This window comes from Corapipo altera, unplaced genomic scaffold (assembly GCF_003945725.1).
Source record: "Corapipo altera isolate COAL_440 unplaced genomic scaffold, ASM394572v1 1, whole genome shotgun sequence".
Lineage (NCBI taxonomy): Eukaryota > Metazoa > Chordata > Aves > Passeriformes > Pipridae > Corapipo > Corapipo altera.
The window spans coordinates 12,846,060-12,867,078 of record NW_020884873.1 but is presented as its reverse complement, the minus strand read 5'-3'; the positions used below and the strand labels follow the sequence as shown (position 1 = coordinate 12,867,078).

The following is a 21,019-nucleotide window of genomic DNA, read 5'->3' as shown; positions in this document are numbered from 1 at the left end:
TACAGAGCCATTACTTTCTTGTTCTTGTTCTAAATACATTGCAAAACAAAAATACTCCACAAATCCCCCTCCTTCAGTATGTTCTCCATAAAGCCAATTCACCTGAAATGTTTAAATTGCTGTCAACAGGAAGCAATAACGATGTACTGCAAAACACCAAGGGACTGTAACCTGGTAAGAGCTTCTTTTAGTGGGTACACACAACTGAGAAACTGTAGTAGCAGCCCGTAATAATTGTCACTTCTGATCACCATGGGAACGAAACAGAGGTCTACTTTGCAGGAAACAGATCAGCAGTGACTCACCGACTGCTTGGGAAGCATGATTATTGAGAATTGCTAGACTTGCGTGGGTGACAGGGAATAGTGATGCCATTTCAGCCATAGTCCAATATAGCACAGACTCCTCTGCTAGACAGGCAGCATGAAATCAAGTAAATTAGTAGCTTGTGTTCATTAGAGATAAATTTCACCTTTATGAATTTCTGCAGCATCAGCCTTGTGTGGACTCTTTGCTATGAAAGGATTTCATTTCTAGTGAATGAAGTCCTAACTGAGCTTACAACAGCACTTACCAGGTCTTCTGCAACTCTCTTAGAGACAGATTTAACCCTTGAGCAACACAGAGGTTTAGATCTATGTCACATCCTCTGAACTACACTAGGATTTGGATGGCACACACAAGATGGATAGTGCCTCTGTCTGGACTAACCAGACACTGAGAAATTGGGCCCTTACAACAAAGCTCTAAGTCCTGCATTAAGGAGAAAGCAAAATAATTGCACTGTCTTATCAGCATAATTCAAAAGAGCAGCTGTCTTCAAGGTGAAATAGTTTGTACTAGACCAAAATTTGCAATCCAAGATATTTTGATTGTTTTCCAGCTAATCACAAACTGTAGTTTCAATCCTATGCTTTCATACTCCAGAATTTTTCAAGAGTCACTTCTCAGAGTTATGTGATTTCAAGCATATTTCTGGGCAGTCAAAGAGTCTCAGATCAGATATTCTGAGATCATAAAGCCCTAATCCACTCTTTGCTGAACTATTTTCACTGGCTCCCCAGCTCTGGCTGGAGAAAGAGTGACAACAGCAAAGGAAATGGTATTACAGCCCCAACATTTAAATGTCTCTTCTTCATAAATAGTGTATTCCTTAATAATAACTCTGTCATTCAATGGCTCCTTGTGTTCTGTTTTTAATTCTCATACTGAACCGTCGTTTGAGTGTCTAAATATTCTCCAAGGATGCCATCAAATGCACAGCTGGAAGCTGGCCTATAGGGTTTCTTTTCTGTTCCTCCTTGTAACAGAAATAGCTATAGGTTGTAAGTTTTAAAAAGCAGATACACTCATTTCTCCATGAAAGATCATGTGCTTTTATTAACAAAGGCTGCTCACCAGAGAGGAATTTTGATGAGCAGTAAATCAGTTCCCTAAGTGGGATTCAGCCAAGACAAAATACAGTGTCCTGTCAAGCAGTTTCTAGATCTTGTCCTTGGGAAAACAAGAGTCTGCAAATCAGAGACAAGGGCATGGCCCTGGCTATTTAGTTTGATGGGTACAGGCCCGTGTAGCATAAAGAAATGTGTATCTATTTTAGAGACTCCAGTCCATGATGCTGAACATTTGTCAGTTTATCAGTAAGCTTTTGAGAGTAAATGATGCAGAGGAACAAAAACATTAAGAAACCATCGTACCTCCCACACATTCAGAGGATGAAACATTAAAAGACCAATTCTGCAAAGTGCTCCAAGCTTCTCTTTAGCTCTGCACAGGCAAAACAAGCAATGACGTAAACCAAGTAAAATACCCTTTGCAACTGTCCCACCACCAGCTGGTGGGAGCTATTAGTTAGCGATCACCTCTTTCTTTCCTCTGCCCACACATGGGGGTTCAGATGTCAGTAGCAGAACAAGTGATGTTCGAGTTCAGCCCTGTCCACCTTTTTGATAATTCTTCCCAGCAACTGAAGGATAGAAGTGGACAAACAACTGGGTTGATTACTGGCATCTGTTGTTGGCTTTTCGAGCATTAGCTGAACGATGATGTATCCTGGGAGGACTGGTGTTTTTTCTGCTTTGGGAAAGGCAATCGTGATCAGGTCAGGCATGGGCCTAATTGCCTTGTACTAAATAAACTTGTGCTGCACAAACCGTTTAGGCCATTTGTGGAACATGTGAAATGGAAACTATACCCTTATGCTATGGTAAGCAGGTGAGAAGCAAGCCTGCATGTTTATTACTCAGTGCTACTTGAGTTCTCATCAGCTTGGCTTGCAAGAACAAGACTCAGCAGATAAAATCAACAGACATTCATTCACACTGAGATATTTTAACACCACATCTTAATCTTCAAGCTTATTTCATCTTGATTTGAGGTCGAAGGGGTCAAGAATGAGATGCATATTTGTCTTCAGGAGCTGGAAGTCTGAAATCGTTGATAACCCAAGTAGCAGATTTCTAGAGAATAGCAATAAATAATGTCATAAATACTTAAAAAAAGGACAAGCAAGGAATATTTTTACACATCTTTTTTTTGCAAGCCTCACATCAAACTACTTCTATGTAAAAGTCAAAGCTGCAAGTTACTGGATATCATAGTCAAACCTTGTTCATTGGTCATGACAGGTATCAGTTAAATGGGCAGGAACTTCATAGTTCACAGTGGTTTAGTTCTTCATGTCCAAATTTTCTGGTTGGCTCTTTTTCTTTTAATTTTAAAAGTGGTCATTGATCTACAGTAATACATTAATGTGGTGTGAGTCGGGCTTTTTTGTTTATTTGTTTGTTTAAAGCATATGGTATATCATGTCCCATTAAAAAATTTTACTAAAGAACTATGCAAAAGGCTTTAATAATTTAAATACTTGTTCAGCCATATGGAAATGTACAATCTGTTTTATGTTATCTGGAAAACTTACAGTTGCTATTAACTTAATGAACTTTAAAACCTCAAAAATTTGCTAAAGTAATAATAACACTCATTCTGTTTCAATTTGCCATACTGGAGATGCTTATGGATGAGTCAGGGACACAAAAATCTAATAGTGATCAAAAATCCTTTGAAATTCAGGAGGATACAGGACTGGAGTTTAGTCCTGCCACCTCTGAAAATATTATCACTTCAACCTTATGTAAGGACATGTCTTATAATATTACATGAAATAGAACACATAACATCATAATTCAGTTCATTAGTATTTTTTTACATGTAGTGTTTTATAAAAGAGATATAGCTGAAGAAAAATATAAACAGACATGTAAATATTATGATGAAGTACATTGTTCTTATTGAAATAAATTTCCTTGAGCAATATCTTTTTAAATGGTGAAAACTAAACACTAATATTGTCTCATTGTATAAAAAGTGACAGCAGTAATTATAAAGAACCTGACGATCTTATGCTTATTTCATCCTATTCTTAAGTTTTCACAGCATAAGTATTAAAATTTGCAATATTACCAAAAAGATGCAAACCTGTCAAATATATTACTCTGAATTAAATTAACAATTAATTTACAGGAACCTACCATAGGAACTATTGAGTGGACCGTAGTGATGGTTTTCTATATAAAATCTATCAAAAACTGTTGGAGAAAATACATGAAGCGTAGCTGATAGCTGATGAAATCTGCAATATGGCCACAGAGAAATAAGTTGCAGATCATCAAAGTTAGCTCTTGTGCAGAAACATCCACCATGAGTTCACCAATTTCCTTTTTCACTGGAGAACAGGAGGAGGTTTCCATAATGCAACCATCATAGGAAACTGATGCAACGCTGTACTTTAAGCTTTACCCGTAGTTGGAACTTGCAACAGTTTAGATTTTTTGGTGCTCTGATCTCTCTTGCTCTCCAGAAGGCTACGTAAATATAAAAATCTTCAGCACAAAGACAGCTCTCTCTAAAGCACTGGCAACTGGTCTTAGCAGACTGTTCAAAAAAAAAAAAAGAAAGGAACAGATTTAGGTAGACTGGTAAAGCAATATTGTTAAAGCAATAGAGGAACACTCTATGCATAAACCAGAGAACTAAATTGTCACTAGAAGCTGAGAGATTTGTAGTCTATGACCTGCAGACACACATGCACATAAATTTGTGGAGCTCAGAGGACCCTTTGTAGATTTAAAGCTGATTATCTGTGTAAGACTTGAGTCAGCAGCCAAGCCCTGATATTGCATGAATAAAGGCAAAGTGCATTTTCAACTATTCTAAATAGCAAAAAATACCAAGTGATTGATTCTACCTGACCTCAGGCATTTAACTAAAGCACCTAGACAAGAACTTAATCCAGACTGTTCATAAGCCACAGATTGAAAGCTGCAACCTGAAGAAGGTGCTTCAGCCTTGACCTGGTCAAGAGTGATGGTGTTACTAGCTTAGACATCTCAGCCAGGTTACTGAAATTAGCTGTGACGACCAACTGAAGGTCTTCCTGTTTAAGACTGCTGCTAGAAGAGCCCATGGAGCTTTAACCATTCATATGATTAAAGACAACACTACATGTGTGTTCCACTCTGCTGGGCCTGCACCCAGCACTGACACCAGCCAAAGCTGTTTCTGGCTCTTCACCTAAATTAGAAAAGGTTTCTGCTTCTTATGGAAATTGCTGGCAGCTTTATAATTTCCCACTCCTCACTGACCAGACATCAAAACAGTTCCCTATCAAAAATCATCAATGTTTACTTAGTTCAAATTCTGAACAGAAACTTAGATTGTTTTATTTTTCTGCAGACATGAACTTATAAAGGACTTTTTTTCAGTTATTTATTCAAAACTCTTAAATCAGGAGCAGGGCCTATAAATCTTCAATGCCCTATTTTAGCTGGTGGAAAATGAAGCCCCCACAGATTCTCCCATAGCAAGAGGAAAGTTCCAGTAGGTCACGTAGTGGGTGACACACTTTGGTCCTCAAAGTCCTCCCCAAAAGAGAGAAGATGTTTTATAACTGCAAATTACTCACTCCTGGAAAAAGCTTTGTCTGTGCAGATACTGGTCTAAGCACTGCTGATGTACTTCATCAGAGAGCAGTGCAGAGAGCATTGCTACCTTGTTTCTGTTCAACAAATACATGCCAAGCACATAATGTTAATTAAGACATACTGTACCTCCAGCTGTTTGCATCTTGATGTCTTTATTTCCTTCTAATCTTAATTAGAAAACAAAAGACAAAGACCATTAAAACATTGTAACGCATCACTGATTTAGAATACCATTTTAAAAAAACCCTTTCAACAAAGGTAGTACTGTTCCAAAACCAGCTACTATTATTTTGGTTAATAATGCTACTGTTTTTCATTTTCTTGTTCTGTAGCAAATTTTAGAAGTCAGTGACTAAACACTGTGCTGTACACATGTGACAGCAGCATTTTGCTGTATTAAATCAAAAGAATATTACAGTATTTCATAATCACATGTTTATGACTTTTCTATTAAGTACCCATAAACGTAATGCTTCTTCCCACTGTTCAAAAATATAACATGGAAAAGAAACAGTTTCTGCTGGCTTTCATGTAAGAACAGAAATAAACCTGAAAGCAAGCACTTACTAACTGTTATTACTGGAATTCACCACAATGCAAGTAAATACCTTCAAAACTAAAAATAGCGCTGAGGCCCTGCAAGTGCATCTATCACAGCTTCCTAGTCCTAACAGGGTTTTGTTTTCATTCAATTCACAGAGCACTCAGAGTGTGGAGAAGCTGTTCAGAAGACAATGTACCACACTGTCAGCATCCGCTCTAGGATCCTTCTGCAAAAGTGTGTTAAAATTAAAATAAATGCGAACAATCACAGTGACAATTACAAATAGGCCTGCTGCCTTAAGAGGTTCCAAGGCTAGCCAGTCTGTCTGAAATAATAATTGATTTTTAAAGGACATACTAGATAAAATTAACCATAGAAAGCAGGAGAAACGCAATACACAACCTTGCAATACCTTTCGGTGCAGCTTTCGTCTGACTGGAAACCATGGCAGCTGCTTCCGACGGCAGGCCAACATAGACACCTCCATAGTTCCTGGTTTAAGAAACAATTAAAGAGACATCAGAGCTTAATCATCACACTTCTCCCTATAATGTCAACATCACGCAGCAGCATCACAAAGACCATGGATGGTCGAAGAAAGGAGCACTCTGCATGAGCACCCACAGAGGAGCCCTCATTTTCCATGGACAGGGGAGAAGTGCATATTAAGTGCCACATCCTTGCTAATATGGTGCCAAGCAAAAATCCCAAAAAACCTTGAGGCCAGCTCTTATTTTTAATTGGGATCCAAACATGTGAAAGGAGCTATTTTTTTCACTCAAAAAAATTGAGTGAAAACTTATTTATTTATCATTATATCCCAGCTGTCCTGTGACAATAAACCCCACATACCCAGCTTCTTCTAGACACTGAATATATCCAGCTGAGGATAGTGATGTTTGACATTGAGACCACCAAAGCATCTCACTTCAAAAAACACACACCAATTAAACAGCATTTTGACCTCTTTAATAAATAGGATCTGCTTCCCCCTGCTTAGGGTCACACTTGCAGCAAACAGTTAGCAGGAAGAACCACAAGGGTGTTAAGCACTTTCATAGCCCTCTCCCCTTCAAAGCCTCACAGAGCATACTGTCTGGCTCTGAGGCCTGCGTGAAAAGCAGGGACTAACTGATGCGGGGAGATAAAACTCTGAGTCCTCAAGAGCCTCTGCTGTGCCTGGAGTTACTTGCAGAGGCTCCCACTACACTGCTCTGCCCCATTAGATGCCAAATTAATCACACCTGCTTCAGCTCCTGGGGGTCTGAGTTGATTTCTAATTTGTTTGACGATAGGCTCATACTTCCTTCAACTTCCAGCCCTGCTGAGATCTCCCACAAGTGCTAATGGCATCTTCTGTGGCAGGGTTGGTGTGAAGGCAGAGGCCTCTGGCCCTTATCCAGCACATCACCTACTGCTGAGAGATAACATGCTCTTTCTGCCACAAAGTTCCCATCTCCCCAGCTCAATAACAGGGTGGGCAGATTTATCAATACCAGGCTCTGTGTGAGATTTCCTCCTCTCTTGTCTTCTTTTTCTCTGCTCAGTTGGTGTTGGTGGGAATCAGGAGGGAAGGAAGGATCTACATCTGGTGGCAAAACTCAGCGCAGCCTGTCGCAAATAAAGCCAGCCCCAGTTGAGTACCTACCTCCTTTTGTCATCATCTGATACAGATTCTTCTGCTCTGCAACATCAAAAGATACAAAGTACATTAAAGATTGTTTCTTTCAGGTGCTCTATGGTCATCTGGAGTAAGGGAAGAAGGGGGTCATTACCGACCCCAGTTTAATTGAGGTCATCCACCATTCAATAAAGTACTCACACAGGTATAAAAAAGAGTGACAATTTTCCAATCAAATGTACAGAAGAAAGAAGGGATTGAGAATAGATGCAGCTTACTTTTCATGACCCCTACCAGTGATGCCTGAAAGTAGATTTGGGAGCTGAAACAGGTAAATTAACACTTTTCCTCAGTGAGTCCCCACACTGCTCCACACTCAGCAGGAACAACCCTGGCATCCTATTCCCCCAAAAAAGGACTGGAAGGGCCTGGGTATCCCTGCAACAATGGGAGTGAGGATGAAGAGAGAGAAACTTTCATGGCAGCTGCACTAAGAGCTGCTACAGGGCCTCTCTATAAAATGAAGTACTGCAGTTCCTGAAGTCCGTTGTTTGCAAACCAAATCGCTGCTATTAATCCCTCATAAATGGGCAATTACTTCTCTTTTATCTTTAGAATAAAATCATGGGTCAGTCTGTAGATAGACAGGGAGTCACTGAGGTTTGATTCCCCCCACTGAAATACTGTCCAGTGTAGCTGAACTAGAGCAGAGGGTAAAGTAATCAGCACTGATGTGAAGGTAAATGTAGTATGGAAAATATAAAAACATTATTCTTACTCCCTAAAGTTATAGTGCCTGTGCTGTAGTCTCAGTCTGTGCTTCAACCTCAGTCTTTACCAAAATCACTCACCCACCTTTGATTAAATATTTGGATTTTGAGCTCTGCTTGCATGGCTGGGTATGTTTGGGGCAGCAGCTGCACTTTAGCTTGGTCTGTAACCTACCAACCTAGCAATAAAAATAGAGGCAAGATAACTTGAGTACCTTTCAGTCCACAGACATCCTTCACTCCTTCCCTACAGCTGGGGGCAACTATGACAACTGCCCAAGAAGGAATCATGCACTGCAGGAGCTCAGGGAGCCAAGAAATATGGCCACAGTGGTGCCTCAGGGAAGGCTGCAAAGAGTGAAGGTGCACCACGACCCAAGGAGGGCTCTGCTGTGGAAGTGCTCATGCACAGGCTGTTCATCCAGGTATCCTCACTTGAATATTCCCATTAAAGGATTAATTGCCTGGACCATGGGAGCAAAGCAAAGTTACTCCCCCATCATGAGCTGATCCATGCATTTCTGATCTGCTCCCAGGCAATAAAACAGAGAGCTGGCCTTTACCCAGCATTAGGGCTAAATCCATACTGTAGGCATTTCTGAACTATGATCTTGAACAATAATATACAACTTTTCTTACTGTAATTTATTCATCCTAAAAGGCTCATGTCCCTACTGTTTAATCGTTGGGGCTGTATGCCCCTATGGACCCATGAAGTCAAAGGGATTTTGGTCTGAAGTGCAGGATGAAGTCTTAAATGCAAGAAAACATCCATAAAACTCACTCAGCACTCTTCTGTGAGAGTAGCAAATGCCTTTAAAATACTGCTACAAGTTGGAAATCTTCTTACATCTACTTTCTTTCTAAGTGGCAGAACATTAACGACTATCCTTTTTGCATCAGCACAGTGAATAAGGGTACACAGGTCTTTTTAATAGTAGAGGTTTCAGGTAAATCTAATTATGCTGCAACTTTGCTAAATGATATTTGTGCAAGGCATAGCACTGGGCATCCTCATCTGCTGTCTTTGTCTACATCTCACCACTCAAGAGAGACTGAGCAATAAACTCGTCATTCCCTGGCCCTCCTGTCATTCTTCCCTGGAAGAGGAGCTAGTGCCATTTCAGAAGGCATCTCACATAGCCTAAGTCACCTTACAGTCCTCACACACAGCCAGAAGAATGCAGAGAAAACTTTCCTTGAAGGCTGTGAAACTGCTCTGTCCTATCGTGGTCCAATTTCTCCTGAAGAAAATGGAAAGCATGTGTATATTAATGGGTAGAAACGAGGATGTATTTTTAGGTAAAAAAAACAAACAAAAAACCAAACCAAAACAAACAAAACCCCCCCAAACCAAAACAAACAAAAAACCCCAAACAAATACTACTTCAAGGAAGGGATTTTGAGTGCCAAAAGATCACAATTATTTCCGTTGAACCAACTGAATGTGTCACAGGATTGATTTTCTCATACAGCTGGGAACATTTTCTATAATCCAGATTAACTACTGTCCAGGGAAAAGAATCCTTTAAAAGCACTGACAACTTCATACACAATTCCTCTAAAATAGAGTTGTAAGAATTATAATCAATATTGTCCAATAGGAAATCAATGTTTTTAAAAAAAATTCTACTAGTCAACAGGGCTATTTTCTTCTGTTCTAGAAATGTTTTGTAATGGGGTATCACTGACCATTATTGTCATTGTCTCACCAAAACAAATTATCCAGGTCTGTGATTTAAAAGACAGAGTTTTTTTAAACAGTTTGCTTTCTTCCTTTCTTCTTAATAGCTATAAATCAAAGTCTATTTTTGCAATACCTTTTCCTTCAAATGTGCAACCCCCAAAAATTATGTGGGTTTGTACAGACCGTAGCTCTTGGGCTGGGTAATGATTGGGTGCAAACTGTTGTAGTCCTGCCAGGAAAGAGTAGGTGAGCAGAGACAGAAGGAATGTGGAAGTGTGAGAGGGAAAAGAAAGAAAAAAATCTATTGATGGCACTTAAGGAAGAAGTCATTTTCCACACCTTTCTGGGGATTCCTTTCCAAGCAGCATGAGAAGGAGTGCTGCTCCAGTTCATTTATGACACATATTCACACACCTCTTGTCTTCACACACTGTGGCTCAAGGGCCTGTCTTGAAAGGAGCCAACTAATTTCACATGTTCAAATGTCTGCTGAGCCATTGCCTCTGTGCCCAGGCTGAGTGAACACAGGTGGCTCTGGGGAACAGAGCTACAATGGCAACACTCAACCACATGGAAAAGAGAATGGGAAGAAGCTCCCTTAGTTTTGGTAGTGTTCCCATTTCCACATCTACTGGACTCACAGAGAGCGTATAGGATACGGAATTCCAACCGTTCTCCGGGGAGAGCAAGCTAGGATAAGCTTTTCTGCACCAGGAACAGACAGCAAAAGGAACTTAATTGTCCAATGTGCTTCATGCTGATCTGCTGCTGTATTGCTACCTCTTCCCTCAGATGTTGTTGACTTGTTCTGCAGAGGAACCAAGAGCACAGCTTTTAGCAGGTATTGTGAGTGGAGTCCTGTGGCCAGATTTAACAGCAAATCCACATAATGGCATTGTATTTTCGGCTGAATAAGTGTTTCTTTTGGTAGGGTTTTGTCTGTCCCAAGAGGCTTCCTGTCACCCAAAGTCTGAAAACCACACTTGGTTCAACTGTCAGCTTTTACATTCATCAATCCTATGTCCACTTGATGGTAAAAGAAGCTGCCATTTCTCACCCAATATTTTAATTCATTCCATCCATATTCTTCTTACCTCAGCTTTTATGGCTCTGTTTGTGCTGAGCATTATACAGACTCTTTCTAGCCGTGCTCAGTAGTCCCACCAGCAATGATTCACTAAACTTTGCACAAGTGACAGACAACTACTCCTAAGATTCTCATTGTTTCTTGGCAAAAAGGGTCTGTCATTTGTATTTGATGGATTTCCTCCAAATATTTTGAAACAAGCTTGAACTTCTGTGTCCTTTTCTTCCTACTGTTACTAATCTTCCCTTAGACTTATCCACACTCTGAATACCACAGGCATTGCAATACTTTCTGGCGTATACTTTACCCTTGCTATATCTAAGCTCTTCCAGTTAGCAGCAATGTACTTTTCCTAATTAGTGGGGCAGGAGCACAGGCTGAAGCTGGATGACAGATTCTGGGTTGGAGCACGCAGTGGAAACACATTCTCAGACTCTATGCCCTTCTTGTCACCACACAGCCCTCAACCTCACAGAACTTTCCATATGAAGATCATATCATCATCCCCATCCTATCGGTGGAGAAACTCAAGGCCCAGAGGGCAAAGCAGCTTCCCCACAGTCACTCAGGACCGCTCAGAGCAGGATCCAGCCCTCCTGCCTTCCAACCTGGCTGCTCACTCCAAGAGACACTGGTGCCTTGGTAATGAGTCACAGTCATGAAATGAGAAATCTCTTAACTAGATTCTGTATCAAAAAGCATACTGTAAGTAAGGACACACCTAAATGCCTTTCTGAATCAGAATCAATATGACTGAAATTTGATGGCAAAAAACAATAAGTTTCTTTTAAAGAGAAACTTTTCATTTTTAGCTGATGACAGTAAAAAGATGTAAAATGAAACCTTTTGTGGATCTATAATGTTAGTTAATATACATCTGCTTGGTGATTACTATGAAACCAAAATAATTTTTCTGGTATTTTTCTTCCTTCACAAAAATCTGCTGTTAAATATTAGAATGACTAATTTAAGGCTTTTGGGTTATCACTACCATTTCTGATTAGCAGAATCTGTGTTTCTAATGTCTGAGAAGAAGGTTCAACCATGCTATTACTCACATGCATTGTTTGGCTGGCTCTACTAATCTTAATCTGAATGATAACCCTGAGATTAGCTCAGTTGCTTAGAGCATGTTGCCAATAACCAAGGTTGTGAGTTCAACTCCTGTATGGGCCAGCTACTTAAGAGTTGGGCTTTGATAATCCACATGGGTCCCTTCCAACTCAGAATATTCTGTGAAATTTCTGAGTTCTGAGAGTAATGGATCCAGGATCGATCCTTTCACTTTGTTGAAGACTGTAGTAGTAATTATTTTTTTTCTAAGTTATCTCGATACTAATTTGAAGCATGACAGATGATTTCACACTAATAAGTAGGATGCTCTCATTTTAACCCCTGAAGCCTGGCCCTATAAATGCTTACACACATAAAAACACAGTTCTCTATATCCCTATACCTTAAAAACACAGAAACATGTCTACTAAATTCGTAATTTAACAGTGCTTGTGATTTCAGAATTTAAAACTATCGATAGCAAAGAGAGAGATGCAGTTCTAAGTCAGCCCTTAAATCATCCAACTTGAACAATAAAAAAGATCCTAATATAAATTAAATTAGTAGGTTTATATATTTAGAAGTGCTGAGGGCATGGATGGCGCAGGCTGCATCAAGAAGATGCTCCTCACAAGACTGACTTCTGTAATTTATTTATTGTCTGGCGCTGCAAACCCAGAAAACAGACTGCATAGGTAACACAGATCTCAAGAGGATCTCTGACAACAGTGTTCACCAGCCAAGTGACACCCATTGTTAGTTCTCTGCCATGCTCTCTAATAGCAAGGATAAGCCTGTTGTTAAGCTCTTCTCTCTACTTGTTTATCTGACTCGACAGCCCTCATTTCTACACCAGGATTCCTCCGTCTAATTAGAGTACTTATTCTAAGCGAAGTAAATAAAACAGAAGAATGTTCCTATTGCATAATCTTTCCCAGGTCCCTCAGTTGCAAACTCTAGTGGAAAATAGTAATTATATGAAAGAGAACGCAAGACCTCGGGAGGAGTTCTTTAATGTTTCCTTTGATAGAAAAATAAATTTATGGCTGAATAAAGTTGTTCCTGTATGTTTCTGCATCAGCAAATGAAAAATGGGCTGAGAAAAGTTGATTTTTCACTGCTGCCTTTCTGAAAACCTGAAGTTGGCACAAGGCAATAGGACAATAAAGATCAGACCTTGCACATTTAGAGAAAAACAGGATGGGTAGGGCTCCCTCTGCTACCCAGTGTCAAGAGGGTAGATACTATCTTTAATACAGAGAACATCTAGAGAAGGTGGGTACTTTGAAAAGGAGATTGGATGGGTTACTGGGTCTCATGCAAAAAGGGGAAATTTGTCTCAGTAGCTCTTTAAATCTCTCACTGGGTCTGGCGGAAATTCCTATGGTTGCTTCACACGATTACAAGGCCTTGGGAAAAAGGTGTACTGGCACACGATGGTAAAAAGCAGTCTGAAGCAACCACCTTGCTAAACAACTATCTCAACAGAAGCAGACAAAAGACATTTTTGTTAGAGAATAACAAGGGAAGAAATCAGTAGAAAAGTAAACAAGACAAGGAGTTGTTTTGCAGAGATGGAAGCTGTCACTAAAGACAGTAAACATCTGGTTGTGTTGATTATATGTTAGGAGCCAGATGAATCATGTATGACTAAAGTATAAGGCTAGTAGGACTGAAAAAAAATCCAGGGTAACATACTTGAAAGAGAAGAGTAGAGTAAGTACTTACACATCTTTAGTAGTCCCTGTAGCACCTAGGAAAAAAAAAAAGTACATGTTTACCAGATAATGGCATCATCCTATAAAGCAAACAACAGCACAGCAAGCATTTCTCTTTGTCTTAAACAATGCAGAAAGAGCAACAGAACTTTGCTATTGTCAAAGAGTACATTTCTCATGATTGTTCAGTTTATCCTTAATGCTTATCCATACTATCCCTTAAGTCTATCATGCTTAGATCTCAGGCAGACTCTCAGTGTGTGAAAATTATCCTGCAGTGGACCAGTGCTCAGGTACAGTCACTCAAGATGAGAGCAACATAAGACAAAACTAGTCTTTCTGAATTTTATATGCTTTGCTTTGCTCAGTCTTCTGGTGGTTTGGTCTGCTACAAAGCTGACACAATTAACCAAGTGGTTACTCCCGAATGCCTGCTTATTCTGCCATTTGTAGAGTTGGCACTACACGTGTAAAATGCTGCTTTGTTCTTCCTGCCAGATAAACAAAGTTTTATAAAACAACCAGGCAGAACTACTATAAACATTGGGACACAATCCATCCAAAGCCCCAGATATCTAAAGAGATCAACCATCCCTTAATCCATCTTGCTATTTAACAAAAAAAAACAAAAACAAAAACAAAAACAAAAACAAAAACAAAAACAAAAAAAACCAACCAAACAAAAAAAACCCACCACACCAAAAGCTACCACATGCCTGTCTGGTCTCAGTGAGTGATCTTTTTTTTTTTTGGTAGCTCAGATGCTTCTTGCTGGGAGAGAAACATTCACTGAAGTACAAACTCTTTCCTGTTCCTCCCAAGTCATTAATGCCATGTTGCCCTTCCTGCTATATAATTCATCTGAGTAACCAGCAAATTATCCCTTCTATTAATTACACAAGCTAGGGCAGACATTAGAAAAACCTTTCACTTCTCCTTTCCTATTTAGCAATAGGTGATCTGAGCTCACCCTGAAGAAACTCCAGTTGTCAATACAAAAGATTTTATGAGTTTGGAAGTAAGTTGGGGGTTTTTTCAGCCATGGTACTTAATTTCTTGAAACACTTTTATTTTTCCAGGGCTGAAAAATATACATAAATAGCAAACATCTTTTGTCTCTCTGATGTGTAAGGATATGCCTTCTGCATTCTTATTTTAAATGTAAAGAAGAAGAAGCAGCCCTGCAAGGCTTTCCAGCTCTGTCTACCTGAACAGATTGCTTGAATGGCAGGAAACATCGCCTTTTACAGCTAACTCCTGAACATAATATCATTCCCATTTCCTATGACTTGACTATCCCTTCTTTTCCCAGTAACAACATAGACTAGACCTGTATAAGACTGTACACATTTCTTCCATCAGTCTTGTTTCTAGAGTCAGCAAAATCTCAGTACAGCTACATGTATCAGCAGAAACTCTTAATTAATTTGGAGAGAGTATCTCTATTTGCAATGAGCTCAGGCCCTTGCTTTAAAACTTTATTTTACCAGGCAGCCTTCTGAGACTTTTTGGCTTTACAGGCACGTCCATAAAGCACTACACGGAAACCTTTCAAATTAATTGTGTCCAGGTGGAAAGTTGGCCTTGCAATGCTCCATGCAAGCTCAATCTCAGCTGATGCAGGGAGGCATTTTCTGCTACCAAGGTTAGTTCATCTAGAGTCAGTTCAGCTATGTACCTTCAGGGCACCCCCCTGCACATCTAGACAGAGCCTTGGCATCAGCAACACTTCAGACAATATGGGTTTTGAGAAGCCTAATTCCATAGCTGGAGCTAGCAGGATTTTTAATTTTTTCCAGAAGAAGCTATTCCTGTGCTGTGCCTGTTCTGCACCAGAACCATGACTTTCTTATTTTCTTAATCTAAGCTCACTGCATTAAACTCAGTTTCTGCAAAAATTTCATAGTCCTTTGCCAAGACTTTTCCGAGTCTAAGGTATCAGCACTTAGATCCCCACTTGAAAAACTAATGTCTTCCTTGCAGGAAGTATACCAAAAGTGTTTAATACACAAACTGAAACCTTAACATGAGTGAGAAGAACTGTGTGCCTACAGTACTGCTACATTTCCCAGAGGCGATACTCAAGTTCCAGTCAATCACCAAGCACTGCCCATGCCCAATGCCATGCCCATGTTCAGTGCCATACCTGTCTTCAATGCATTATGGTAACATACATTCTCACTCTGGGGACAGGAGATGTCACTCAGACCCATCAAGCTGGGCTTTGGATAGACCTATACAGTTATGAACCTGTGTTCGGAAATGTGCCCCTTGCATTCGCACGTGGCAGCATTTGCTTCCTTTGAACGTGAGTGAGGGTACCACTGCTGAAAAAAAATCACTGCAGCATTTTGAAATGCATTTCACACAAAAACACTGAGAACCAAGTACAATAAAAACAAATCCACTTTTAAGAGATCACTTTTACATATAGTAAGAAATACATTGTTTTCTACTTTTTTGTAAGCACAACAAAACAGGTTATCCTCACTTTCACTGGCGGGATTCCATTGATTTCAGTGGTGTTATTTCACATTTTCACTTGCAAAAGTGAAACAAGTGTTTGGTTCAAATTCACTCGAACACCACTGAAGTATTTGACTATACATTTGAAAGTATTTCCAGTTCAGAAAAGAGTTTTCTTCCTGCAAGAGTTCTGAGCTTGCAAATGAACATAATTTTATGGAGGCGGCCCATAAAAAAAAATCTCTGTGTAAAAACTTAAAGGTTTTCTTCACTGAGGAGCCTGAACAGTACTTATACACAGATATTACTTCACAAGGAACCCAATAACATCTCAGTTTATACAGACATGTTTGTTTATAAAGTTCAATCTGTTCACCCTCACCCCGTTACTTCACTGACATATTTGTCTAACTCTAGCATGTTTAGTGAGCAACACATAATTTTATAGCTACTCAGGTTCCTTCTGCCAGAAGTTCAGCCAAAGAATCTTGTTTACTATCAATCCACAAACACTGTATAGCTGTTCCACAGCAGCAGGACTCGGTGCTCTCAGAGACATAATGTTTTAGATATATGACTTGAGAAAAGCCTCACATATTTGAAAGCCTGTCCATTTTTTCCCACTGTAACAGCTTGGCCTAAAAAAAGGCAGTACTTGACCCTACAAACCTTGTCTTGATAGGCTTTTGTTCATTTGGTTTCCCAAAACCTGCCTAACCTCAGCAACAGATTGAAGAGCAGCCAGGAAGCTGCATCTACAAAAAAATAGGCAGTACTGAATTGTCCTCAATGACCTCTCTGCTCACACCATCTACACAGCAGGACTGTGGATGCATTTTGGAATTTTAGAGCTGCAGAAGGAGGAGTACAGCCTGCAGAATAAACGAGGCCCATCCAGCCACATATTGCTCTAAGCCCAAGTGATTACAGAAGAAAAACATTCTGCCTAGAGTAGTAGAGCTGTGATCCCTCAAAAGACCTCACAGCATTTACAGTCACAAATCAGGAAGAACAAGAATGTATTCCAAAGCATCTTCCATTTGGTGAGAGGGAGTTTTGAACTTTCAAAACAACAGCAGCTGCTGTTTGTGACACTGCGGGATTTCAGTAAATGCAGGCCAAGTGCAAAAGGTGGTTGAAAGACATTGACAGCCACAGACAATATTCCTCTGGGCTGAGAAACGCATCATGAATGGAGGTGAAAGAGAAAAGCTTCAGAAGAAACAAAAAGTATAAGAGGTAACCACTCATATGAATAAAAACACGGATACCAAAAAATGCCAATATCTGACTTTAGAGCAGATTATGAAACATTTTCCCATTATTTTTTAATGAACAAAATTTTCTTGTACATAATTCAAATCGTTACAAAAAGCAAATAACCTCCCCCAAAAATTACACGTACATCAATGCAACTGTTAAGATTACAAATTAATTTTCTACTGTAGGCTCTTTTCTGATATGCTCCAAAAGTCAGCAATACAGAATCAAGTCCTAACATCAATACATTTATTCTATTTATACCCCACAGTAACTCAGGACAGAATTATATCAATTTACTTCAAATTGATTACTTCAACTCATCAGGTGGGAGTTCTGTACACAGACTTGATCTGATCAATAGAATGGCAGGACAATTTCCTGGGCATTCCACCAAACTTGAAGTTAATAAATCTGTTTAAACTTCGTGTGAAAGCTATTTTTGAGCTTCTAAAACACCAGGAAATAACATGAAAGAAAGATATGTAAAGTGAGGTAACAAAACATAATGAAAATAGCAAGCTGGAAAATTAAAATAAACTAAGTATAATCCATAGTTAGCACATCACTAGCCAGGTGATTTAAGAAGGATGTGTATACATCAGTTTACTTGGATAACTGAAGTTGCCATTTCTCAATTCAGGAGCTTTTTGCCACCGTCTGATGCTCTGGGAAAAACATGTAAACTCTGTGAGTTATATTGGTGTTATGGAGTACTGCACCACAGACAGAAATGTTATTCTAGATCATGTCTATTAGTTTAGATCTCACAGACCATAGGGCTGATAGCTCCTCTGATGTCATTCTAGCCATGCAACAGAAGATAATATGATTAGATGAACTATCACTATATACATCTACTTAAGAAAAATCAAGCTAGGCTACAACAGGAATTTTACCAAAGTAAGAAATGGGGACTGGCGTAACACATTTAATGTATTCTGTGAAGTACACTACAATATTATCCTTAGTCTTATGATATGACAGAGTGTTACAGGTTAATTACATGTTATGTACCTGTAGCTTTGACATTACCGACTGTAGAATAGTCATAACTTTAGCACTAAAGATGTAGTCATGCTGTGCATGCCACAAAATTAATTTGCATTTACACAGTATTCACACCTTTTGGTAACATACCGAGTTGCACTTTCATTAAAAGCTCAAGGATTCAAAATAAAAATGGTACATCTTCTCCTTCCCCTATATAAAATAATTTTTATTAGACAGGCTTTGTAAGGAATGCTAAATAAAGCAAATAAATAGTAGACATCTGACATCTTATTTTTATTACCAGTTGTTTGTTGTTTTAAGACCATAGACTGCATAGAGTACTTTCTGACTGGCAGTGGTGAAAGTGAGAAGAGAACCGGACCTTTCAGAGCTGCATTTGCTTTGGAAAAGTCTACCAGTGCAACAGTAATAATTCCAATATACTAATGATGTGTTTTACATGGCATTATTTTTTCACGTGCACTAAGCCATTGGAGTTCTGCGGGCTATTTCTAAAGAGTATGCAAAAGGTTGCCAAAAATGCAAGTTCAAATATTTTATGAATGACAGTATAAGTTTAACTATTGAAGGGATGGTACCTTCAGTGAAAATACTTTATTAATCTACAAGCCAAAGCCTGAAAATATCTGCCTTTAATGCAACAGGACACATTTAAACAAACTTTTTGTTCAAAATAATTTGCTAAATAACACCACTGTCAGAGTAAGTCTATTTGACATTTACCCATTTGTATCCTGGTACAAGTCCCACAGGGTGGCCAGATCAACATTAATTTAGAAACTACCACAAAGGGACTAATAATGAACTCAAAATTTTCCTCTGAACTTCTCTGAAGCTTGCACTGGTGCTTTCACCCAGGAAGCAGAAATGGGATGTGAACAAGGATCGCCCCAGTGGTATGAAGCTAGACTTGTCATATACAGAAAGAACTTCCACTCGCCACAATGCAGGAATCAACTAATGGGAGATAATTCATGCGTGCAAACAGGACAGCTCCAATAAGAGCACAAAGTTCAAGCAAATTCATATAGTGCATTCTTTATGGATGAGAGAAGCCTCTGATAGATACACATGATACCTAAAACCTAATTTATAATTGTTTAATAGAAATCAAGTAAGCAATAAAGGCAGAAAAGCCATTCTTCTGTGAGCATGAAGTGCAGAGTTTAACAGGTATACATATGTACAACTTGGAGAAGGTATCATCATTCACAGGCATGACCAAGTCAGGACTAGCACCACCCAAGGCACCACTGAAGCTCTGGATAAAGTAAGTCAAAGCAGTAAGAGATGGAGACACGGTAATTCTAACTGGTCTGGCCACTGTTTTGCTGTGTATTTGAATGACTTAATACTGGAACAGGTGGCAATGTTTGTCAAGTGCATTTAGGATGAAAAATGATTGAGAAATGTTCATATTATAATTACATGGCGAAGGTCCACTTATCAGTTTCCATGTACTTTCCTTTTCTGCCGGGACTGGGGGGAGGAAGAGCACAACAGCACCATCTTCCCAGATCTTATCTCTTTTGAAAACAGCAATGAACAAATAAGGGGGCCGGCTGGACGAAACAGCCAGCCGTACATATTAATATGCATGAAACCTCTATCATGGAATATCCTCCAACTTCTCCGACAAGCAAGGAGAAGATGTGGCACAAATTCATTTCAGAAGTGGCATTCGTGGCCTTATAGGGAAGCAAAGAGGATGGAGCTTACACCCTCAGCAGGATCCTTACGTCTAGTTCCCGGCCTGGGTTCTCTGTGCCTTGGGCAGCTCCTGTCGGAGGTGCTGATTCTAGCGACAACTGGGCACCAGAAAGCCGCCGGTGCCCCTGGCAGGCCATATCATCCTCTGTCCCCTGGGCAAAGGGATCAGGCTCGGGAAAGGAAGATGCTCTTGCAAGAGGGCGGGCAGCGATACCCGCGGCTCGGACGGGCATCCCCCAAAACAGCGTCTGTAGCCTCACGGCGGGTGGGTGTGTGCCCGCCGCGGCCCCCCGACCCGCAGGGCTGCCCAAGGCGGGGATGCTCCCGCCGCTGCCCACTCACCCACCCAGCCCTGCCCGGCCCGGCGCCACCCGCCCGCCTCCCACCACCATCACCACCGCCGCCCTACCTCGCCCGCCCGCGCCGCCGGCCGTGGAGTTGCCGCAGCCCATGGGCGCTGCCCTGCCCGGCGCTGCGCCCGCCGGTGCGCAGGGAGCGGAGCAGAGCGGTGCCGGTGCGGTGCGCTGCCGGTGCGGTGCGGCGACGGGAGGCAGCCGGCGGCGGGCGGAGCCGGGTGGGAGATAAAGCCGCGGGGACCCCTCCTCCTCCTCCTCCTCCTCCTTCTCCATTCCCCACCCATCGCCCGGGAAACTGCCGGCCCCGGGCGCCGCCGCCCAGCACCAGCCCCGGCCCCTCACCGCATCCCCTCACCGCATCCCCTCACCACACCCCCTGTTCGTCCCCGAGAAAGACCACTCCCCGCCTCCCCGGCTTTCCCCTCGTCCGGCCGGCCTGGAGCTGTTAAGCGGGAGATATGGCTCAGTGAAGCACAAGCCTGCAGGACTTCTAACCATCCCCGCCCAGAGCCCACCCCGGGCAGTGGAGATGTTCCTTGGCTCAAGCGTTTCACGGGAGCTTTGGGACACTCCTCATTCACCACGAGAAACACCAGCGTAACCGCAGGTCCCGGCTGTGAACCCTATATCTGCTATCAATAACATCCCAGTCACTATTTTAAGCAAATATTTGTTGGTTGGTTTCAGTATTTCTCTTCTTATAAGAAACATGACGGCGAAACTGGAGACCCACTGGGTTGGGGCTGCAGAT

The 21,019-nt window shown here is 40.8% G+C and overlaps 1 protein-coding gene across 5 annotated transcripts; it reads right to left on the bottom strand.

Annotated features, from left to right (window-relative positions):
- Window positions 1-1,616: 1,616 nt before the first annotated feature.
- On the bottom strand, window positions 1,617-20,414 carry CUNH12orf75 (chromosome unknown C12orf75 homolog). Of its 5 annotated transcripts, none has more exons than XR_003530941.1 (7): window positions 20,322-20,414; window positions 13,473-13,497; window positions 7,175-7,210; window positions 5,929-6,018; window positions 5,109-5,149; window positions 3,531-3,933; window positions 1,617-2,459 (listed from the first exon to the last, which is right to left on the bottom strand). XR_003530941.1 is itself a non-coding variant. In XM_027663645.1 (6 exons), the coding sequence occupies exons 1-6, from the start codon at window positions 20,362-20,364 to the stop codon at window positions 3,926-3,928; spliced, it is 243 nt and encodes an 80-aa protein (XP_027519446.1). In that variant the 5' UTR covers window positions 20,365-20,414; the 3' UTR covers window positions 2,480-3,925. The 5 variants fall into 5 exon arrangements, 2 of the variants coding, with proteins under 2 accessions (XP_027519446.1, XP_027519459.1); XR_003530946.1 differs by having other exon boundaries at window positions 5,109-5,144; XR_003530945.1 differs by having other exon boundaries at window positions 5,109-5,144; window positions 5,939-6,018.
- Window positions 20,415-21,019: the final 605 nt, after the last annotated feature.